Source organism: Pisolithus orientalis, assembly GCF_024613125.1.
Source record: "Pisolithus orientalis strain OTSU chromosome Unknown F5J12scaffold_13, whole genome shotgun sequence".
Classification (NCBI taxonomy): domain Eukaryota; kingdom Fungi; phylum Basidiomycota; class Agaricomycetes; order Boletales; family Pisolithaceae; genus Pisolithus; species Pisolithus orientalis.
In genome coordinates this window covers 603,788-627,004 of record NW_026260794.1, presented here as the reverse complement: position 1 = coordinate 627,004, position 23,217 = coordinate 603,788, and the positions used below count along the sequence as shown (strand labels likewise).

At 50.1% G+C, this 23,217-nt stretch overlaps 7 protein-coding genes across 7 annotated transcripts; 3 read left to right on the top strand and 4 right to left on the bottom strand.

Moving 5' to 3' along the window:
* Nucleotides 1-594: 594 nt before the first annotated feature.
* Nucleotides 595-2,910, top strand: F5J12DRAFT_782691 (uncharacterized protein; the record flags this gene model as incomplete). The annotated part of the gene is made up of 12 exons (XM_051742749.1): nt 595-714; nt 769-864; nt 921-1,120; nt 1,281-1,360; nt 1,823-1,846; nt 1,905-1,996; nt 2,073-2,178; nt 2,246-2,361; nt 2,413-2,447; nt 2,468-2,517; nt 2,580-2,612; nt 2,666-2,910. 12 exons carry the CDS (start codon nt 595-597, stop codon nt 2,908-2,910), a joined length of 1,197 nt encoding a protein of 398 aa, XP_051600278.1.
* Nucleotides 2,911-3,524: 614 nt separating this feature from the next.
* On the bottom strand, nt 3,525-3,991 carry F5J12DRAFT_720403 (uncharacterized protein; the record flags this gene model as incomplete). The annotated part of the gene is made up of 2 exons (XM_051741237.1): nt 3,525-3,644; nt 3,818-3,991. The coding sequence occupies 2 exons, from the start codon at nt 3,989-3,991 to the stop codon at nt 3,525-3,527; spliced, it is 294 nt and encodes a 97-aa protein (XP_051600277.1).
* Nucleotides 3,992-4,109: 118 nt separating this feature from the next.
* Nucleotides 4,110-9,923, bottom strand: F5J12DRAFT_829909 (SNF2 family N-terminal domain-containing protein). The gene is made up of 10 exons (XM_051745683.1): nt 9,274-9,923; nt 9,106-9,198; nt 8,498-9,049; nt 7,798-8,448; nt 6,705-7,732; nt 6,571-6,643; nt 6,106-6,517; nt 4,787-6,050; nt 4,664-4,738; nt 4,110-4,613 (listed from the first exon to the last, which is right to left on the bottom strand). Exons 1-10 carry the CDS (start codon nt 9,574-9,576, stop codon nt 4,169-4,171), a joined length of 4,896 nt encoding a protein of 1,631 aa, XP_051600276.1. The 5' UTR covers nt 9,577-9,923; the 3' UTR covers nt 4,110-4,168.
* Nucleotides 9,924-10,187: 264 nt separating this feature from the next.
* Nucleotides 10,188-12,362, bottom strand: F5J12DRAFT_921058 (kinase-like protein; the record flags this gene model as incomplete). The annotated part of the gene is made up of 6 exons (XM_051749280.1): nt 12,045-12,362; nt 11,401-11,568; nt 11,116-11,345; nt 10,836-11,051; nt 10,424-10,785; nt 10,188-10,359 (listed from the first exon to the last, which is right to left on the bottom strand). The coding sequence occupies exons 1-6, from the start codon at nt 12,208-12,210 to the stop codon at nt 10,188-10,190; spliced, it is 1,314 nt and encodes a 437-aa protein (XP_051600275.1). The 5' UTR covers nt 12,211-12,362.
* Nucleotides 12,363-12,516: 154 nt separating this feature from the next.
* On the top strand, nt 12,517-13,915 carry F5J12DRAFT_892549 (Dbl homology domain-containing protein; the record flags this gene model as incomplete). Its single annotated transcript, XM_051747583.1, has 5 exons — nt 12,517-13,143; nt 13,194-13,283; nt 13,331-13,435; nt 13,488-13,571; nt 13,628-13,915. 5 exons carry the CDS (start codon nt 12,517-12,519, stop codon nt 13,913-13,915), a joined length of 1,194 nt encoding a protein of 397 aa, XP_051600274.1.
* Nucleotides 13,916-15,101: 1,186 nt separating this feature from the next.
* On the top strand, nt 15,102-16,022 carry F5J12DRAFT_782688 (uncharacterized protein; the record flags this gene model as incomplete). The annotated part of the gene is made up of 5 exons (XM_051742748.1): nt 15,102-15,217; nt 15,262-15,298; nt 15,328-15,488; nt 15,565-15,587; nt 15,742-16,022. The coding sequence occupies 5 exons, from the start codon at nt 15,102-15,104 to the stop codon at nt 16,020-16,022; spliced, it is 618 nt and encodes a 205-aa protein (XP_051600273.1).
* Nucleotides 16,023-21,483: 5,461 nt separating this feature from the next.
* On the bottom strand, nt 21,484-22,908 carry F5J12DRAFT_782687 (DnaJ-domain-containing protein; the record flags this gene model as incomplete). The annotated part of the gene is made up of 4 exons (XM_051742747.1): nt 21,484-21,842; nt 21,906-22,257; nt 22,286-22,436; nt 22,496-22,908. The coding sequence occupies 4 exons, from the start codon at nt 22,906-22,908 to the stop codon at nt 21,484-21,486; spliced, it is 1,275 nt and encodes a 424-aa protein (XP_051600272.1).
* Between the last annotated feature and the right edge of the window lie 309 nt (nt 22,909-23,217).

Below are 23,217 nucleotides of genomic sequence, written 5' to 3'. Positions count from 1 at the left end.
TTATGGCAGGCAATGATGACTGAGTCTGCCGGGCTGCCCGACTGACCCACCCAGACTCGGAATAATAATGCAACCAGTGGAGGTACAGCGTGCCAGTGGAGGCTTCTACAACGCCAGGTTACAAATGTGGCCGCGGCCCGCCGCACCGAAGCTGGCCATTTGCTGTAAGCCCCTCCTCCGGAAAAGCAATTCATTCTTGGGGCCCTTGGAAACACCTCACCAACGTAGCGACACTGAGGACATTGCTCATTTCGATGATGGAAATGTTCAACGAGCATCGGGTATCCTATGAAACCTACGACTGCCTCAGCCATACTCGAGGCAGGGGCGACTCATGGAATCCAGCACCCCCGTGAATCGCGGACACGTGGAGGCAATTGTTGCGGCGGAAACCTGATATCAGTGACTTCGCACCGCCGTTAGGATTATTTGCCGACGTTCGACTGAGAAATTCAATGCCAAGAACATACGAAGGGTACACGAAAGCAACAATATGATATGGGGCATCCGTGCACTTCGCTACTGTAACGGTTTACCTCTCTGCGTCAGTGTGACAACGCGACTCCTGGCCGTAGGGGTGGCAGAGCACAGATCATGGCTTTGGCGATATGCTCTTGGCAGTCAACCCGTCTAGTCAGGGAAACGCGTCTATTCCATGGAGGCCTCCTTGAGACAGCGCGGCTAGGTCTGCCTGAAGCGCAACAGACGCTGGCTGTCAGTGTCCGATGCTGAGCAAGATCTACCAGCTACCTGTTCCGCCCTTGGCAGAAGAGCGGCACCGGCGACCACTTCTTCGACGGCACGTCCCTCGGTGGGCAAGTTACCTTGTGGCAAATTTATGGCGGAGGTTCATATTATTCTACGGTAGGCGGGGTCGGCAATGGTGGGATATTTCCACTTCGCCACGCATTATTCGCCAGTACTCGCGACCTTACCGAGCCCTGCGCTATGCTGTAGCGGCCGTCGGTTGTCCCACGCATGTCCTACAAGAGGCTGCCGGATCTGTGTCTTCACAGATGGCAGAATCTCCAGATTTTCCTCGGTCCACCATGATATCCCTCTCTTCCTTCGTGATACTTGCGCTCGGTTTCCTTGTCGGTGGGGAGCCTACGATCTTACTGTACGTTCAACACGAGAAGCGGGCTCGCATTCCGAAGTGATGGTCGTTAAAAAGCAAGCACAACCCCGATGCTACCGTTCCTCTCCGTTTTGCCCTGACTCATAGAAACATCGACACCATTAGCGAGTACTTAATGGAGGTATTGTTCCCCAATTCCAAGAACTTCGGAATATTGGTCTGCCGGTCAAGTTCTGGAGAAGTTCGCTCCTAGCAGGGAGACTATCGAAGCGGTTGGAAGCGGTGTGCGCGTGGCTGATTGAACAGGGTTTCGAGAGCAATCGCGTCGAAGTGGTGCCAAACAAAGGGTGGATTGAAGTTTCCGTGACTATTGGGGAAGCCGAGCTCTTGCTACAGACAAACTATAATATATACAGCCAAATCACTGGAAAGGAACACCTGGGTGCTTTTTGCCTTGCTACGACGCACTCAGGAATTGCTAATCTCTTCCTTAGTCTGTGATTCCTACCACCTGCGATCCCATATCGCTCCTCACGCCGACCTCGCCACCCCTACTGTGCACTTTGATGCCCGGTTTACACGCTGTTATGAATCTAGTGACGGACAACCTTCACGAGGCATCGGATCTCCATAGACCACAGGTGGTTTTTCAGGCTCCATTGCCGGTAACCTATCTACTTGCGACCAGTACATAACGCTGGACTGCCTTCGTGCTCTTTATGGATTACTACACCCTTATAGCAGCGAGTAAGGACCGTTACGGAATAGGTGAGCAATCCAGACTTCAATCGCATGAGAGTGCTGCTTAAGCCTATTGTCAATCCAGTGGAATACACTCCTCAGTCGTACTTACAGTCTGCCCTCAACATGTTTGCGAAGAACTTCTCTCAGGCGCTCTATGGGAAAGCGCCGCACATGGTTTCAATCGATGGCAGTAAACAGATTTCTGAACGCGCACACGCGTTCTTTGACTTGCGACTCAGGCTGTGCTTAGACGCAGTGTCAAAGCTTCGATTGCAACGGTGAATCCGACCTGGATCTCCAATACGGCATGACCCTTGTCACTTCCGCACAGGAAATCACACTAAACCTGGATGGAGGTATGGTGAAAGGTAGGGGATCTGCGATATCTTCGGCTCTTGCATGACTGTCGTCGATGTTCTTCAGGGGTCTCATTCAATAACTTCCTTGACGCCATCGACGGTTCATACCGAACGTTTGAGGGGGTGATGACCCAACGCAAGACGGCATTTGCCCAGACCCATATGAAGGTGGATATGAAGGTTAACTAGATATCCTCACCACAATGACCGCAGCTAATGCTGTGGCTTTAGGTCATGAAGCATGCGGAACTGCGAAACCCACCTATGTAATCTCGACATCGTATAGCTATAACGAAGCGGGTCTTACACCATTCTACCCCGCCCGCTGGCGTGCTGGTACGCTAAGCTGGGCTTGATGGGTGTCACCGTGCCGTATAGTTCTGGCGACTATGATGTAGCCGGTAACGGTGGTCTTTGTTTGAACCCCGACAGTGTGCGCACTCTCCATCGCCCTTCTTTTCATTTACTGAGGACGCCGTCCTAGGAACCCAGATGTTAGGGGGAAGGATGTTCAATCCAAGTTTCCCCTGCACGTGTCCTTACATTACATCGGTTAGCGCAACTATGGTACCTCCGGGTTCGGCCGTTTACGAACCCGAGACGGCATGCGAAGAAGTCATTTATTCCGATGGGGGTTTCAGCAACTACTTGGCGATGCCAGAATACCAGAAGGAGGCTGTTGGCTACTACCTCCAGGACTACTATCCAAACTTTCCATCGGATATCTAGAATTCTATGTACCCGGCATTAGAGGACCGGAAGCCAGCTTCTTGATATCCCCTTCCAGTCTAGGGCATACCCTGACATTTCTACCAACGGCGCCGACTATGTCGTTGTAAGGAATAGTAGCTTCGCAGTTGTACAATCGCTTTTTGACCAGATTACAGGTCAACAGCCAAATTGCGCTTGCGTACGGAACCTCGTGCTCTTCACCAGTTGGCGGCCCCACGTTCACAACGATTAACGATACCCGCCTGGCGGTCGGGAAGTCATATAGGAACTCCCGACTTCCCCAAGCTCCTTGCTGCGTGGTTGGAGCTCCCTTAATCTTAGATTGGTCTTTACGGGCTGGATATTTTGCTTCTTATTGATCCTTTTTTATACAGTAGTGTAATAGGCCGAAATTATCGTTATTTGAGGTTGCCGAAGAAACCGGGTTCATAACTATCGACTGTGGATGTCCAGGCCAGTGAGGATTAACACAGACGTGGCCAAGTACGTAAAGCTAGAAATGCTACGATAAAACGCCCGGCATATACCAAGATAGAGAAACCTCACTTAGAGCCAGGCAGTCTCCCAAAGACAAACTCAAGGCCGAATGATAAGCTGGGTTCCGCAAAGATTCAGGACGATCTGGATTTGAGCGCGGATTGTGCTGCCTCGGCTAAAGCTTGCTCCCTGGCTTCGTCAACTACCTGTAACGACAGCGTCTGGTAAAATAAATCCGACGTCGGGCAGGCAAACTTCGCACCTGAGTTGCTGCTGAACCCCGTTCCTTTGCTTCAGCTTCTCGCTTGGCCATAAGCTATTTGGCACGGAAGGTGTTACCTCTCGAAGGCACCTCTTTCTTCAAGTCCGGCACGCACCTCTTAAGAAAAGTTAAGGAAGGAGTGACACTTCGCATGAACCGATGCACGTACCTTCGTCCTTTAGCCAGGGTCTCATTATGGACCATGTAACCTAGGAATACACCATACACGGCGAGCGCTGCAAGACCGGTGACGACTGTTCGGTGCAGTATATCTGGTAGAGTTAGACGGGGTCGGTTGTAATTTTGTCTTTTTAGGCCAATGAAACTAAGAAGAGACATTGTTCAGGTTGCAAGGCAACGGCACTGAGGGTGTGCGAAGTAGCAGAAAAGGGTGTCGAAGGTCCCGGCCAATCGCTTCCTGTGACTAACGCAGATTTTCATTCTGACGCCGAGCAAATAAACAAACTGAGCAATCGATACAGAAGTGAAGTTGGATACAGTATTGGGGGTACTAGACTACAGGCGCCAATCCCTGAAAAACTCGTAATCCGAGCGAACAAAACCGACCATGTAATCCGAAACCGTCCCACCCCCTCCGTGATCATCATTAACGTCGTCGGTCTGCTCAACGAACTCCGGCTCTTTACTTTGTCGGGTTTCGGGCACATCAACGTCGCCCTCTGCACCAAAGTCTGCTTTGTCAGCACCCTCTAGTACGTCTTCTTCTCTTGCCGCGACGGCTGCTGCATGGGCGTCCTCCGTATCCTCAAATTCCCCGAGAGCCTTCGTTAGCTCGGCGTCGTCCTCAAACATTGTACGCCAGTCAAATTCTCCTTTCTGGATGACAATCTCGTCTAGAGAACGCTTTTGGTTGGCTTTCATGAGCATCGCCTCTTCCACCGTGTGCGAAGATATAAACCGGTAGATATGGACATCACGAATTTGGCCAATGCGGTGGGCTCTGAAAACGAGTGTGAGTTACATAGCCACTCCAAGAACGATAGACCTTACCGATCTTCACATTGCCTGTCCATCTGAGGATTGAAGTCGCTATCATAAAAGATAACGGTATCTGCTCCTGTAAGGCTGGAAAGCTGTTAGCATAAGACAACGACAAAATATACTAGCACGCACTTGATGCCAACTCCACCTGAACGGGAAGAGGAGATAAAACAGAACACCCTCGCATCTGCGTTAAAACGCTCTGTGATATACTGTCTGTCTTCAATCTTGGTTGCGCCATCTAAGCGCAGATACAGGTATCCATGAAAGTTGAGAAATATTTCTAGAATATCCAGAATCCGCGTCATTTGGGTAAAAATCAAGACACGGTGTCCCCCCGCTTTCTTCTGACGAAGTAGACGGCTAAGTTCTTGAAGTTTACCACAGTCATATTGAAGAAGCGACGGGTCGGGAAATGCGATCTGCAGCTTAACACTGGCCAGGTGAAGTACGCGGTCGAATTCGAGGGAACACGATGCAAGCGCATCTTGACAACTGGCAAGCGCAAAGCGGGGCATATCCATCGCTACTACAGGAGGCGGCACGAATGCAAATTTTGCGACCACACCCGCAAGGTCCTGAGCACGTTGCTCGTAAGACATTACCATTGCGTTTGACGTTGTCACCGTGTCCAAATAGGACGTCTTTAGATCAAGGTAGGATAGCGGTAGAATGGACCGTCGACATCGCCGCACAATGTTGAGCATTTCGTGACTATAGATGGGTGTACGTGAACAGCGCAATGCATTGACATAGCCGATCTGGGCTCGACGTGCCGCCGATTGTGCCCGCAAGTAGTGGGCACGGTATGCAAGGTAGCCTTGGATAGTACGTGAGTCCTTTGGTGACGGCTCTCCGATATGTTCCGTAGCAAGGAGTAGGGGGCCGGTTGCGTTAAGACGTCGAGTTTCAAGGGCAGCAATAAGTGGGGTGTCTTGCTGACTGATAAAACGGAGCCCGAAAAGGTCAAGATTAACCTTCCCCTCGTCGTGCTCGTGTAGGAGCCTTCGCCGAACAAGAAGCTCTTTAATTTCATAGTCTGCAACGGCAGAACGAGGCATTGCAAACGAAGTAATGACTGGTCGAACTTCGAAAAGATCTGGATGATTACACACTTTGCGCAGCTGCATGAGGATGTTGGCAATTTTCTGGTAGACACCAGACTGCAAGGCTTCACGGGTTTGGGCACGGGTCATGAATTCGTCGTATAGAAAACGCTGCCGTTTCGAGAGAGGGCAAAGAACAAGGTGCTCGTATTTGCTCGGAAGTTCCTTTTCGACGTCCCTTTTCAGGCGACGGAGGAGATATGGACGCAGCACGGTGTGCAATTTGGATACTCGTTGAAGATTCTCATCGTCGAGGACCGCACCCATCTCGATCGCACGTTCCAAGGGGTCTAAGGGAGGTAGATATGAGTTACAAGGACATTTCAATGAATCAGCGATCCGTACTTGAAAACCACTCTCCGAACTCCTTCAGATTGGCGAAATCGGTTCCAGACATCAAAAACTGTAGTAGCGCCCAAAGCTCCGTCAAATTATTTTGAAGCGGGGTCCCGGTTAAAAGAAGTCGTCGAAACGAACGAAACATCAGAAGAATGTTCCATCTCTGAGACTTGAAGTTCTTGATCATGTGTGCTTCGTCAAGAACCATATAATACCACATCTTGCGCTTGAATATGTGCGCATCCCGACTCGCCAACGCGTACGAAGTGATGCACACGTTGAAGTGATGTTTATTAGACCATCCTTGGCGCAACTCCTTTCGACGTTTCGTCGTCCCGTGGTAACTGAGAGTCCTAAAACCCGGTAGAAATTTCTTGAATTCCATCTCCCAGTTTAGAAGTACGCTGGTCGGAACAATCTAATTAATTGGCTAAGAATTTGTAAAAGAAGGTCGCACTGAGGAACACTTACGATAAGATGTGGTCCCCAAATGCCACGATCACAAGCCAGATGGGCGAGAAGCGCGATAGTCTGAATGGTTTTCCTAAACAATTTTTGGGATGTTACATTCCCGCCACTTAAGTTTTGCAAAATGTTGAACTCACCCAAGTCCCATTTCATCAGCAAGAATGCCGTTTAGATTGTTGGAATGCAGGGATGCAAGCCATTCAAGACCTGACTGCTGATATGGTCGCAGTACCCCTCGCAGAAGGAGGGGAGGTTTTATTTTGCTGTCTGGCGACCAGTCAACGGGTGCAACGGCAAAAGGTTTCAGATAATTGGGTACGCGAGGGGTCTGCTCAGACCGCCCGCTTGCCATGTCATCCATCGACGAAGGTTGGTATTCAACGGCTTCCAGACTATCTTCCTTTGCTGTCGCTCCAGTCAGTAGGCCGTTCGGGGGTGAAAGAATAGTTCTTTCTTTGTCTGTATCATCGTCGGGCATAAGCCAGGGTTGACCAGGTGTTGTGTTCTTATCCACTGCAGAGGATAGAGAGGGGCCTGGACTTGCTTGTCGGGATGTATCCTCGCTAGGGAAGCTGATGGCGAAGTGCTCATCCAGTGATGTATCAAGAGTCATGGCATTGGACGCAGGCGATGTAGAATTACCGTGCACGCTTTCCAGCAGAGGAAGGCGACCATCATGCACCGACTCCATTTGTTCCGTTTCATCAGGTGGAATGATGTCCGCCCCATCTGCAGTCTTCATACTCTCATGGTCCAAGGAATCCTCCTCTTGTATGGGCGTGTCAGCAGCCTCAAAATCTTCCCCGTTACCTGTTCCAAAACCAAGTAACGCCCGTGTCGACTCGCCTTCGCCATCCTCCAGATCTGACTCGTCCGCATCATGCACGTCCCCGCCTTCTACAATATCTTCCACCATATCAATCTCGCGAAACTCCTCTGCGCTCTCCGCATCTTCCACTGACTCTTCTTCACTCGACGACTGCCACCCATCCTCCATCGAGACGCTACTGGACCTGCTCCGCGATCTCGACATATCACCTTTTGCAAGTGCGAACTGCTGCGTTTCCAGAATCTGCCCGGATTGGTCCAGAATTGCGTCTAGATGTTCGTGTCCACGTCGCTTCTCCTCAGCTTCTGCACGCAGTCTCTCTTGTTCACGGATATACTGTAAATGTACCAAAATCAGCAACGGCACGTCGGGTACGGCTGCATACGAGTATAATAACGTACAAAAACAGCTTTTTTCCACTCGCTCGTGACCATCTTGATAGTAGCCTTAGCGAGCGTCCTCAGCCGCTTCTCTTCTTGTATCTTAGCGGCCTTCTCTCTAGATGCATGGTGATCCCAATACACTTGGATGCGACTCGCAATGTGGGCAGCCACTTGCCGTCCTTTCACTAGGCCGTGCCGGCCGCGTTGCACGACAGCATCAACTACGCAGTCCCACGCATCCTTGGGACGCTGGGGTTCTTGAGGGAGTAAAGAGCATTTGCTAAGGGTATTCCCACTGCTCCCACTGATGCTACTACTTCCACCAGCAGAACCAAAAGATGCAGACGGTGGGAATTCGGTATAGGGGAAAAACCGTCCAAGCCTCTGCAGTCTATCAATCTTGTTGCGAAGAACCGCTTCTTGCATCGACATCATCTGGAGAGTCGTTTCCGTCTGGTCTTGGTCATTCAGTGTAGTGTATGACCGCAAGAACAACTCTAGAGATGACTTAAACCGCGGTGGTGGTGGCCGCTGCCTTGGGTTTGTGTAAGAGGGAGGGGGACGACGCACAATGAGACGGATGCGCTTTACGGAAGGTGTTGTCTTCTGTAGCGGCGCTGCTTTAGTGACGCCATCGACCGCTAAGTCAGACGCAGAAACCGGGGGGATCTGTTCCTCGTAAGTGAGCGCCTTCGGACAATACTGCGCATGCACCTACCAGAGGTGGCGTCGAAGTGGAAGCATCGTCATCTTCTCCTGCTCTCGTACGGGAAGAAACTACCTCTTTGTCTGCCGTGGACTTGCGTTTCTTCAGAGGAACCGGAGAGAGCGTAGGGGACGACATGCTAAAGCTCGTCCTTTTCGTCGGCTGTTTCGGCGTCGGTAATATCCGTTGGCTGCGGGTCTTGGGCGGAGGCCTAGGAATTATCGGTGAGGGTGCTCTTCCCTTTACCGGCCGGGAGGGAGTTGTCACTGTCATCGTTTCCCCCTGGGCACCCCGCTTGGACACCGGTGGTGCGAGCTTCGCATTGGATATACTTTCAGGCATGTCAACCATTTTCTGTTTACCCTTCGCTTTCAAGGACGGCCTCGTAGGCGGTGCACTAACGGAAAAGGATACGGACGGTGAGGACGGATACTTATCTAATCCGGCTGAGGACTGTGTCTGAGAGGTGATGTTCATGACGCGCTGACTGTGAGCGCTGCGAGTACTCCTAGAGGGTCCCACTTCGGTAGCAACTTGCTCCACTAGGTCGAACTTCGCCTTATACTAACCGACAGAAGTCAATTGAACATGCATGAGGATAAAGAAGTCTGGACACATACCTCCCGGAACACAACCGAGTCATCCTGCTTCGCAGATGAGGGGTCATAGCCTAATAGTGTCACGAAATTTTCGAGGTGGAACTTCTCCCGAACCTGGGTCCACGTGAAACAAACATCGTCAGAGCCACCATCGCAGGAGGGAATAAGATGTCAATTTCAGGCACTCACTAAATCGTCGTGTTTGTCCAGTACCTGGTCCAGCTGGCGTTGCCTTTCTGTCAGTAAGGATGCCCTTTCGCGTGTAATATCTGCCTCGGCGACATTATTGGCGGACCCGTTCGCATGCGAACGAGTGTGATTGGGGGTCGGTCCGCCTGCATCAACACGAGCACGATCACTTTCCCGTCGCCAGCTTTTACCCTCGTCAGTCCATGTCCCGTTTAAACTAGGTTGGCCTTTGTCTCTTTCAGCAGCGGTCGGGTTCGCCTTCTTTGCACTACTGTTGAGGACCATATTCTTCCTACGCTCCATTCCATCCAAACGACCGAAATTCCTCTCCCCAATTCTCTTCTTGTTCAATTAAGAGGTTGTTCAGCTCGTCCGCACCCACAATATTTTTGTGTTTTCAGCACCTTCAGGTCCCAAGTCTAAGCGAATGAGTCGTAGCCCCAAAAAGAGTCAAAGGGCGATGAGGCACCAAAGCTTGATCTCGGTAGATCCTGCACGGTTTTGAACAGTTTTCGGACGGCCACAAAGCTCTCGTCGGCGCCGTCTCGTCCGTTCGTGGGTGCCGGGTGTTTCGCCGTTGGCGGATAATTTGCTCTTCGAAAGGCGTCCACGGGTCCATATGTATTTGAGGACATGATGTTCGTGTTTGGCCAGAACAAACAATTCTCCTCCCATCGCCACTTCGAGGCATGTACAAACGATCTTTGTAATCCGTAAGATGGCAAGCTTTTACGTTTCTTCGCTAACGCAGATAAATGCTGTGCGCCGCAACGTTCGATGGTATTTCTGATGCAGACTATGCAAATGCTAAGGAGTGCAACAAGAAAACTAGGATTGCCAAGAAAAAACACAAATTGCAGAAGAATAAGGAGTATAATGAATGCGATAAGTGAGAACAAACGCCATAGTCTTTGTCACTTGCGAGCAATAGAAGGACTGATACATCTATAAGCCTCGCTGGCCTGGCATGCTGGCGGATAAGTATCGGGGCTGGTATATTCAAAATCAGGGAATTCCCGTGCGTGTGGATCATGGCAAACTTTGCCGTAGGTCGATGCGACCTCCTCCTCAGGGTATCGTTCAAATCTATCACGGTGATCGTTCTGATGAGCATCGCACACATTATACAAAAAGAAACGAAATTGCTTACGCGCTTGCGTCCCCTTCACTCTTTAGTTTCGGAAGGTACGGGGCTGCTATTTTCCGAGAGTAAAGTCGGTCCCAATCTACTTCGCTGAACCACGGATGAGTGAAGACGTCACCGGCCCCGTAGTCCACTTTGCCGTAGCGCTTCACGGCATCACTCTCCATCAACTTCAGAATGATGTCTGTCGCATGTGGCTGAAACGCTGGCCATCGGATGAAACTTGGCCCCTGAAGGATCCGCTCGTAAAGTATATTTGTGTTACGATCGGGTTGGTAATATGGCGGGAACCCGGTCAACATCTCAAAGATGAGCACTCCCAGGGCGTACCAATCGACGCTTCTGGTGTACCGCTGCTGAAGCACAATCTATCACGAGATTAAATGGGACCCACAGAGCAAAGAGTTGTTGGATATACCTCAGGAGCCAGATAGTCGGGTGTGCCACAGAGCGTCCAAGTAGTGACAGAGCAACGCTTTGCGAAACCAAAGTCTGCAATTTTGATGTGACCGTCGAAGTTGAGTAGGATATTCTCTGGCTTAAGGTCGCGGTACACGACATCAAGTCGGTGTAGGTAATTCAGTGCCATAGCGACTTCCGCCGCATAAAATTTGGTAACGGGTTCAGGGAACCTCTGTGGGCAGAGAGGTTCATCAGAGGGGGAACACACAGAATGTGGCGAGACTACGAATACGTACCCCCGACCGGCGCAGGAGGGTGAACAACTCACCACCAGGCACGAAATCCATGATCATGTACAAATTCGAAGCATCTTGAAAAGCTCCCCACAAATTGACGATGAAAGGATGTTGCACACCCTCAAGAATCGTCTTTTCATTATTCGTATGTTCAACTTGCTTGGTTTTGACGACCTTGTCCTTACTCAGGACCTTGATCGCATAAAAGCGGAGATTGTGTTTACTCCGTACTGCAGAGTGAACAGGTAAGTTGCTGTCAAACATACAACTTCAATTAGAACATACCTAAATGCACTCGCCCGAAGCTTCCCGTTCCCAGTGTTTGATGAATGATGAAGTCTGCGAGCCTGTAAGATGCTTTCGGTCGAGATGACACGTGCTGGAGTGGGAACGGCTCCCCAGACGACTCGGTACTGGCAGATGTGCGGGAGGTGGAGAGTGTGGAGATGGAATCTCCGTAAGAGCAATCTGGGAATTGAGTTTGCGTCCGGGACAGATATAGCGAAGGGTCTGCGGGTAGGTCCTTGTGGTGGTTGTACAGGTGCGTGGTATCTGCTGTGCTGCTACATCTTGTGCACGCCAATGAAATGTTACACTGAAATACAACAGAAACTATGGCACAGGATGAGTCCAGAGGGTATTCGCTGGGGGAGAGAAATCTTGTTACTATCAGACCGAGAACAGTCAAGCTCGAGATGCCATTGTACTATGGAACACAAACAACAGTCCAAACAAGTCAACCTTGTAATGCGATTTTACAGTAATTCCGTGGTGATTCTCGTTATGATCTTATCCATGTAGCACTGCCGCCAATGATGGTAGATCGGGTTTCTTCCCGCAGACTTATGTGCAAGTACTCGAGCCAGGTGCGCACGGATTTTACTTTCATAGACTCTGCAGTTACACGGCTTTTTAGTTCAAGCTACTACCCTTTACTCGTACAAAGGCTCGAGTCCCGATGAGATTTCGTTCAGTGAAGGTGACGTTCTTTCCATCGTCGACCGGGTGGAATCTGATTGGTGGAAGGCCGAACGGGATGGTGTCGTCTGCGCCGTCCCAGCAGCGTACGTGGAGGTGGCAGAGGGTTAGTTGCATTTTGTTAGCACAAAACAATCCCCTGAGTTCTTCTTACCTCCTCGTTCGCTGGGATGCATATAGGCTGAAATATTTCGTTTTCTCTCTCTTGTTTTTCGCATGTTCCTTGCTTCGTACCTTGTACTCCGTGCCATCAACCTTATCCTGTTCTTCCCGGAACTCCAGAATACCAATTTCAGTACCGATCGAAATTCCACGTTCTTGGCATGCGGACCGCTCTTGCAACGGAAGCGACATGAATCTCTACCTCCTGCACATGAACCTCTGTCTTGTGCGAGGCATAAGGAACTTCCTCTAGTCCCCACGATGGAATTCTCAGAGGATATAGAGGCAACCAGTCACACAGGTACTAACGCCAAGCTCTCACCCATATCCGAAATACTCAGTACGTCCGTTCAACCCACACACCTCAAGACGACCTCAGACTCGAGTGGTACATCGCGCGTCGACGATGCATTCGAGCGTTACGAAACGCTTAAGAAACTGCATGGTGGACGATCGTTAGCCGCTAACCGTTTGTCAGCTTCTTCGCTCGCATTTTCATCACCTCCCCGCTCACCTGCGGTGTCTCCGTCGCCTTCGCTGCGAGATCGAGAACAAGAACGAGGTGGAGAGAGTCGTGCGTCTTACTTGCTGAGTTTCCTTGGGCGTCACACGCGTTCTACTACGCCGGACATCGATCGCGAGCGCAAGATTCCAATTATATCTGGTCCCGCTCACATCTCGACATCTAATACAGTAGCTGTCCCTGGAGAACCACATAACTCGACGACACGCGATAACAGCCCAGCATTTGGGACGTCATGGGCAAGCCTCGTCGACCGGACAGCACTCGAAGGAATACCAGCGGTGGAAAGGAAACGACAGGAGACAATATTCGAACTTATCTCGACGGAAGCGGACTACGTGAGAGATCTCCGACTTATCGTGGAGGTAAGTCGACCCAATAAAACTACCCGATCAGTTGACATTGACATTGGAAGCTCTTCTATTCGCGTCTGGTGGATATCCTTGGAGAGGATTCAACGTCGGTCATATTTTCCAACATCGGAGATATCCTTCTTACGAACACAGTGCGTTCATTTGGATATCATTGACTCCTAGCTCACCCATCTTCCAGGCATTCCTATCTACTCTGGAGGAGCGACAGCGTGAATGCCGACTCTGCGTAGACCATGTAGGAGACTTTTTAGAAACCCGTATGCCTTGCATGCGAGTGTATCTGGTTCGTTGTGTTGTCAGATGACCAGGCAGGCTCGTTGACTAATTGATCACAGGACTACTGTGTCAACCAAGCCAATGCTGGGAAAGTGTTGCGATCGCTTAGGGATACCAACCCAGAATTGTCTGCTCAGCTACAGGTTCAGTCATTTAATTCTTACTGGTCTGCCTTTTCCTGGTGGTCAGTCCTTGATAGAGCCTCCGGGATGACCCCTTGGCCAGGAATCTCGACTTGTCCAGTTACCTTCTAGTACCCAATGCGTCCAATCACCTTCTCGTAAGAACACGATACATTGACGATGACTTGTTTGCAGTGCGGCGCCTGACTCGATATCTTCTTCTCATCCGACAAATTCTGCAATACACTGACCCACCTGTGCCATCACTCGATCTATCTTCGGCACCATGCCTTCCTACGGAGTGCGCGGAATGCGAGTCGATAGCGAATGCTCTGGAGTGGCGGAGCAACCATGAGAAGAGGTGAATGAGACAATGCGGGATCGGGAGAGCCGGGCGAGGATAGGCAAGAAGTGAGTATCATGTTTTCTTGTTCTGTTTAGTTTCGCTACTGCTAACATGAGATATCGCTGACATCCTTTTTTTTCTTCCCCCCCGCTGTACAGTTGTCCTGACCTCACGCTTTCGACTCACCACCTAGATCCTCGAACACTCCTCAAAGGGGGTGTACTGACGAAAGCAAAAAGCGGGCGTAAGCTGCGCGTAATACTTCGTAGCGATATCCTCTTACTCCTCAACGAGTCCGGCGGTGGAGGGTTATACCATGTGACAAGTCCCCCAATTCGTAAACACCCATTCGTTGTATTAACCTGTCATCACTCCTAGCCCCTCCCCGTCCACGAACTCGAAATCTACACTGCACGAAACCGCGCACGACCGACGATGCCTACATACGCATCCATCGTGCCTACCCTCGGGGCGGGGAGACCCTCGTACTACGTGCTCCCAACGTCCGAGAAGCACGTGCATGGACAGAAGTAATCCCGCAGGCGAGGGAGGGGATCAGGGTGGTTGTCAGTGATTCGCGGGGCGCAGAGGTGGGGTTCGGACCCGCCATTGTTAGTGTGGGGATGGGTCATGTTGCAGGCTCGGGGACTCCTCGCGGGAGCGCGGATGTCGGCAATGGAAATATTTGGGTGACCACTGGTGAATGATCGACCTGGGATTCCAGGGGATATGCGAACTTGCCGTCCATCGATAAGGCTGTTATCTCGTGCCAGCACTTTTATACTGGACAGACTCGGGCCCATATTCATTTTTGGGTTTCGCCTACTACAAATATTTCGGACTTGTAGTATTTCGGTGTATTAGTTTGAATACCTCCATCCATCGCTGTACGCTGGTTTAAGTGGTATCTTTGTCGACGCAATGGCTAGCACTCTGCTTCTTCGGAGAGGATCCCTCGGCGTGGAGTCATCGAAAAAGGGGATCGTCCTCGGCAGATAATAACCCCTTCCGTTTCACTCTGTCTTTCCGCTAGTAGTTTTGTCCTGAGGTATTACGGAATAGGATAGAAGAGAAGAGGGAGAGAGATCAAATCTTTGTGGAGGCGAGGAGAACACTTATGAGGCACAGGCCAAGTGTAAATCCGCTGGACACGTAGACCATGGCATGGCGTATCGCATCTATGCGTAACGACCAGTGTTGTCAGCATGGAAGCCGTCTTCGACCAATGCCTGAACCACGCCCCACCGCTAGCGAATGAGTCAGATAAGCGTCTCTATACCAAGCGGCACGTCCAGGCCAGGTCCCTGTCCAGGAGAGAGTCGTGTGTATGCTAAGGAGAGTCTGAACAGACGTCCTATCTGGGAGATGTTCTGGCTTGATTGTTTTACAATATTTCCCGGGAGTAAGTACGGGATCTGAGTGATCACTCAGTTCCTGAACATCAACAAGGGGGTGTACCTGGAAGCCTGTAAGACGTACGCTAGTGCTGAGACCGGTCGTGTGCGCAGAGGTGCGGATCACACGCTCCTTTTTGGCTGGCGGAACGTCCTCATCATAGGGTACGGTTCCCAATTTGACATCGGGAATGCATGGTATGTGGAATCCATACGTGAAATTCTCGAGGACGATCGTGGTTGTTGTTCCATTGGGTGATCCGATGGCGGGTAGGCTATGCGCGGCTGCCACTTCCAGTGCGTTATCAACAAGGTGGCTTCAGAGCGACAGCACCCCTAGACGCCATCGCGCACGAACTGGTAGAATGCTAGTTCCCTAGGGGGGCCTGGTTTGAAGAGTAGCGAGCCATCCTCTGGTGTCTACACTCCTGCGTGTCTATCGGCCTGTGAGGAAAGCGGCATGGTGGGTGGAAGGGTGTAAGATCGATGGGATGGTATCACGAGGCGACGATGGTCTTGTCGTTGACATCGTCGATGGACGAGATACAAACCGGACAACAAGCTAAGAAGTCTGACAAGCCTGAAATCGAAGCTAGCGAATTGGATCCTCGCGGTGAGCTTGTGAATAGCTGGACTGACATCGAGCGTCCTCACCGCTGGCGTTGCTGTGGTGATAGCGAAACGGAGTCCTCGTCATCGAGGAGTGGTGTCAGCCCGCAGTCATTCTACTAATCAGTGCGCAACTGAAGCAGTGGGTAAACTCGTTGAAATGTGGAATTCGTGCATTGTGAAATGCACGAGCCAACCCTGACTCGGAGCTAGCTGAATCTTTACTGCTGAACTGAACTTGATCAACGACTGGGGCCCTCGTCCACGAGTTATGATCGAGGGACTACGGCTACCACTGCATAGCGAAAGCGGTCGTAGACATGGCATCGATGTTCTCTTCAACGCGAGCATGAGCGAGTCAATCATAAGCATTAGATATAGAAGATAGCGCAACTGCGTATGTATCTGGCCCGTGCTCCCAGTGCCAGGCATCTGCAACGTGTCCACAGCATGTCGGCGCTTTCAACTCCTGAGTCTGAAACTGTCTGATTTACATCCCTCAACCTCAAATCCAAACTACCAACCTTGCACAAAATACGGATTTCTCAATGGCCCGCAAGCAGTTGAAGAAACATCGTTTGTTTAGCTCCGAAAGATCCAGTTCGTCCGCACCTAACCCTCCTATTTTATACCTTGCACGCGATGGTATTTATTAATCTCTGCCCAAACAGTTACAAGGGGCCTCTCGCCCCTCTGCCGACGTCTCCTCAGTCGCCGGACCATCGGTGAATACATCTCGAATGCTGTTCTCCAGGATGGGACACCTCTTCCATCGGTCGAGCCAGACTCCATCAGAGACTCCCACTGCAGAGACAGCCGACACCACAATTGGCAGCCAAGTCAACGTTGCACAACAGGCAATGGTTGAGATGAAGCCCGTCCCCCAGGTATTGCAAACAGCCGCCGGCCTTGTCGGGCAGGCCGATACTGCGGTGACGACAATCCAAAGTATCGAGGCGATTCTTCAGCCTCTTAAATCGTTCAACTCCTTTGTTACCACTCTATCGAATGGAGGCGCTTTAAGCTTCTGCTGCCTGCATGCTCTGATGTAAGCGCACAGGTCCACCCTTATGTCCAGTTTGCGCTAGGAATTCTCACCGTTGCTTCTCAAGTACTTTTCCCATCCCTCTCATGGATCCCTCGCTTATGTAGTCCTCATTAGTTGCTCATTGACCAATCAAACATGGACAACGAGGTGTTCGGCCTCCTCAATACAGTAAAGGATCTCTACGAGTTTCTTATGGAAAAGGATACCATTGAGAATATGGATAGCATGAAAGAGACGTTACGGAAGATTTCACAGGAGATGAGTGCCGCGGCCCTGTTCGTCATAAAATATTGCGAAAAGAAGAACATCTGTAGGTCCTATGGTCATGGTCCTCTGATCCGCTTCAGGGTGCTGATGTGATACATCGTCAGTGATAAGAATCGGGAACAGCCTTGTTTCCGACCCTGCAGACTGTCGCCCGTGGCCACGTAAAGAATCTGGGTGACTTGATGCAACAATATCGGGATCGCGCGATACGGGACATCCAGATCAACATGTACCATGTTCTTGAAGACCTGAACCTCGAAGGCATGGCTTACGCCGCTGGCGCGGGCCTGAATACGACCAAGAAATGCCTCGACGGTACCAGGACAGAAATTTTGAAGGATAGTCACCGACTGGATTACCGCATGCGACGTCAACGCCCCTCGTAGCTTGTGGCTCCACGGGCAGGCCGGAAGAGGAAAGTCCGCCATTGCCCATACAATCGCATCATGGGTCGAGGATGTGGGAGCTCCCGGGGCCTGTTTTTGCTTCGCGCGCGACAGGCAGGCCGAACGGCGGGAGGAAAAGATTCTGACTACCATTGCGCGTGATCTGGCGGATCGTGATCCGGCATTTCGACGAGCATTGTCGAATGTGGTGTCAAATAACCTCGCTCTCAAGACCACACGCGATGTGGTGCAGCAGTGGAAACGATTCATCTTGGAGCCGCTATCGAAGATTAATGGAGAGATAGTTGGGAATGTGGTCGTGGTAATCGATGCGTTGGACGAAAGTGGGCCGGAGAAATCGAGGCAAGGATATCCTGAGCCTTCTGAAATCGTCAGAAGCTGCACATCTGCCAGCCAATTTCCGGATCCTTTTGACGTCCAGACCATTGCCGGACATCGCACGTGTTATGAGGGATGTTACACATGTGAAGGCAATCTCATTGGACGACGTTTGTCTGGATTTGGTGGAACATGATATCCGGCTATATGTTTCGAAGGAACTGGACGGTCTTGCCACCATTGAAGCAACAGAAATCAGAACGTCGTCAAGAAATCCAGTGGTCTGTTCGAGTGGGCTCGTCTGGCTTGTGAGTTCATCAGGCCAGGTAGAGCTGGAGAAACTTGGAAGGAACGCTACGACGAACTGATGGCGCTCGAATCGGAAGAAGGAAGAACGCTCCTGGACACAACTTACCTCGCAATCCTGCAGGGGGGCATTCCTCGATCGGGGAAAGGCTTGGAACGATATCGCTCCGTGATGCGGCAAGTCGTGATGACGCTTGAACCTCTCCCTATGGCGGCCTTGAATTCGATGCGTAAAAAATTCCCAAACAAGCAGGATCACTATGACATTATTCTCATCCTCGAGTTCATGTCTCCGGTGTTGGGTGGTATTGTGGACCGTGGCTCTGCTGTGCGGCCCCTTCATGCATCCTTCTATGACTTCCTGATGGATCGCTCACGGAGTGATGTCTACTGCATTGACACCTCTGATGGAAAAGACCTGGCATTTGCCACATTGCAGATTCTCAGCGATAACCTTCAATTCAACACCTGTGAATTGGAAAGCTCCTACCTTGCCAATGCTGAAGTTCCTGATTTGTCGAAGAGAATTAAGGAGAAGATTCCACAACATCTCTCCTTCTCCAGTCAATTCTGGACCCGGCATCTGCGGAAGACAGCATTTGACTTGGAACTTGCAGGGTTGGTGAAGGCTATTGTTGGAAGTGAAAAAATTTCTGTTCTGGCTAGAGATAATAAGCCTTCTGGGAATGGCTGGAAAGGGTGTGGATGCTCTTGGTACTGTTGCAACATGGCTACAGGTGAGTACCTTATGTACAGTATTTGATGACATCTGACAAAACAATGAAGGGACATGATAGGCTTCAAGGATGTGTTGGCATTGGTAGAAGATGGAATCAAGTTGATTCGGAATTTTGGCAGTGTGATAGTGCACAGCACTCCACACCTGTATGCTTCTGCATTGTCATTCATTCCTTCCAATGCATTGTTATCAATGATGCTCCTGCCAAAATTCCCAAGGCTGGCTAGAGTTGCTGTAGGAGGTTTGAAAGGATGGCCAGTTGAACAGCAGCTACTGTAAGGCCATGCACTTAGAGTCTGTCCAGTTGCATTCTCCCCTGATGGAAAGAGGATTGTCTCAGGCTCAGGAGGACAAGACTGTGAGTGTCTGGGATGTTGAGGGGGGTGTACAGATTGGCAGCCCTCTTGAGGGCCATACAGGTGGAGTCTATTCTGTTGCATTCTCCCCTGATGGGAAGAGGATTGTCTCAAGCTCAGAGGACAACACTGTGAGGGTCTGGGATGTTGAGGGAGGTGTGCAGATTGGCAGCCCTCTTGAGGGCCATACAAATGGAGTCAGTTCAGTTGCATTCTCCCCTGATGGGAAGAGGATTGTCTCAGGCTCAAGGGACAAGACTGTGAGGGTCTGGGATGTTGAGGGAGGTGTGCAGATTGGCAGCCCTCTTGAGGGCCATACAGATGCAGTCAAGTCAGTTGCATTCTCCCCTGATGGGAAGAGGATTGTCTCAGGCTCAAGGGACAACACTGTGAGGGTCTGGGAGAGTGAGATGTTGACAATGGTTGCATCCCACCCCTCCAGCATGCTTCATCCATTCCCTCCTGTAGATGGTATGTACCTCCACCTTCTATCCATTCTTATTTCACTTAACAAGTGCAGATGTCAAGGGATATCCCATTTGCTTTTCATTTGACCCCTCACATGCTCTGCTTAATAGTAACCCACTTGTTGAATGGGTTGATACAACAGAAGGTTATGCTGGGTGCAGCAGTCAAGCTGCATGATGATGGCTGGATCGAATGGCCCAAAGGGACAACTGCTACTTTGGATCCCCCAAAAAATTAGGATACCATTTTACTCAATATGGAACACAGCAGTCATTCCCAGAGGCTGCTGCACAGAGTTGGACTTAAGTCAGATGGTCCATGGCAAAGAATGGTGCAAATGTTTCCATTTCACCCAGTGAATGATGGTTCAAATTGTATTTTGATGTTGGGTATATCTGCTGTCATACTGCCACAAATTAGTTCATACCCCATATTTGTTCAATGATCATTTTACCCTGCTAATTGCACCCATGTCCTCTGACATCACTTAGTACATGTTATCACACCCCACTTTCATTCATACTCCATGATGTGCTGCCTGGTGAGAAGTACAAATTGCATCCAAGCACTTACATCATAATTCACCAGGAAGACCCCTTAACTGGTCACCATGCCCCCAGCTGCTATTCTTTCCCACCCCTCTGCCCACTCTTTGGCATATATAAACTCACAGTGCTCACTGCCTACAATGATTTTTCCCAGACAGTTGTTGCATACTGTCAAATGTCCCTTGAGTCCTGTGTCATTCCCCTGGTTATGAGCCTCATCCAGGTGATGTCCTTATATCCCCCCACCACCTCATCATATGCAGCCCTTTTTCATTTCCTGTACCATTTCCTCTCAATACTGGTAGATCAGCACTGAATTTAGTACATTCACTGACATGTAGGGTATTGTGAATGTGAAGGGGTGTGGTATTGATATTGTTCTTATGTCATTAATGTAGCTGTAAAGTTTGCAGTGTTCACAAAGGTCCACAGTCTTGCCATAGCTGGTTGCTGCAAATCACTACTTGCACTAGTCCAGATCCCACATGATGATGTCAATGAAGAGAGCTGAGCACATGCAATTTGTTGACATTGTACTCATGATTCACCATGGTTTTACTTGGACAATGTCAGCTTCTTGACTCTGTCAGCCCCTTTCTTCTTATCATAGTCTTTCTTACCTGCACTAACTTTGTGTAATGGACTTTTCTTTTTTTTTTCTTTTTTCTATCCACATCTTGTCTTATCTTGTCATAGTTACTGCATCTCATCTGATCTTGGCACATGGTTCTACACCCTTCTGGACCTTTCTTTTAGTTACATGTTGCTTCCTCACATTTCTCCTTGATGTCACTGGTGGTGTCATGATTGCTGCTTTGGCTACATGCACTGGACATGTGTAGGGACATCTCTGTAGTATAGGTTGCCCAGAGACCTCACTTGGGTTGACTTTTGGGTTTTAACTCTAAAATCCCCAATGCTATTCCTCTCCTCCAAAGTGACAGTAGGGTAATCTGAGACACTCCAACATAACTTGTGCAGTCTAAGCACTTATATAAGTGACATGAATCACTATTCAACATGTTCATACATCATTGTAATAATTAATATCCCCATAGAGGAGCATAGGATGATGGGAGTGCTTGGCCAAAGCCCATGATATTACAAGACATGAAATGATTGCTGATCTAAAGTGACATCGATCGTGCACGAAGAGATTGTCGTCGAGTTGAAGGTATCTTCTCTCCTTCTGGATCTGATTTTCCCCTGGGCACATCCACAAGGGAAGACACCACACCACCGACCTGCCTTTCCAACCTCAGCTGTTGCCTCTTTTTCTCCACCGCTCGATCCCACGCACTCCTCATCGGCCCAGCTTCGCTCTTCAACCGGGACTCTATGAGAACGTCCTCCATTGCATCAGTGAGTATCCGCACGATATCACCATCTAGCTTGTTTGGAAGCTCAGACGGCTCGGTTGACATACCCTCCTTCGAAGAATCGTGGTCAAGAATCGCGTGCAATGTTGCGTTCTGCATGATCGAAACTGATTTTTATTTATGTTAGCTTAAGCACGTGGCTCATAGGCACACAAGGGACGCTCACGCACTTTCTCGTTCTGTCAACTTAGCAAGCATGCTGAGTCTCTCCGCTACCGCATTCATCACCTGCCGATCAACTGCAGGATCTGAGCGCATCACAGATGGGAAGAGCACTGGAGCTACACGAGATAATGCAACAGACAGAAAAAAGAAAACTTGGTGCAATAACTGAATATGCTGGTACGCCACCCGGCGAGGGAAGAAGCGGTCGAAGAAGGTCCCACTTGAGGACACATGGTCTACGAAGGGACTTTGTTCAGTTATTTGGGAAGACGGTGCAAGAAGGAGGTGTAACTCCAGCGCAAGCGCCACTGCAAACAACAAGTATCTCCACTTGAAGTGAAAACGGTCAGCGCAAGCCTTCAAAGCAGTTGGAGAGCGCACACACTGCCGCAATGGGATTGGGTTTGCCAATCATGGATACTAATGCAAGCCCCACACCCGTCATAACGTGATATGCCAGTGAACTGAGAAGGCCACGGCGAAGGTACTCCTTCATTGTGTTACACTCTTTCCATCGCAAGACATCTGGGCCAAACCTATTATTCAGTCATTCAGCTCAGAAAGCCGTTGTGTGTGCAATCAACCTGTAGCTTACCTATCATAAGCAAACCGCACAACAGGATCTTTGAGTGCCTCGAAAGCGTCCCGCACTTGGATAAAATATGTTTCACCCTGAGGACCCACACGATCCGGGTGATATTTCCTGGCAAACGCACGGAATGCCATCTTGAGCTCGTTATTATCGCCATTATCCGGACGAACATCCAGTAGCTGGTAGAAATTCTTCGGGAGCGCAGTTGACGCTGCGAGGAAATTGTACAGGAGATAACCAAGCACAACAGCCGTGTAGGTGTATCGGTAGTGGCGGACGTACGCAGGCGAACCCTGCAGAGGTGGGGACCGGTGAATGAATTTGAAGACAGTTTGGTAGACAAAGGATAGGGTGTGTCTAGTCAATAGGTCCGGAAGGATCGACCATCCAGCAATCTGGAGCAGGGATGACGACATCTGCGAATAGAAAATAGTATGTTCAGTATTCATGCTTCGGTGCAAGGCCACGAGGTAGTCGAAAGCTCAGGACCGCAAGGCGGTCGATGTGGATCTCATTCCATCTGATCCGTAACCCCTACTATCAACAACCCCGTAGCGACCGTGCCAGCAATTGTACGCACACAACCACGCGCCCAACACCGCATTCTCGAGGCTAGGCGCTTTTATGCGTGCGGTGCCACAATGACAAAATGTATCGTTCAGAATATATCCACATCTAGAGACCACCCACAACAGTTATGGACCTCATCTGTGCGGGCTCGGCTG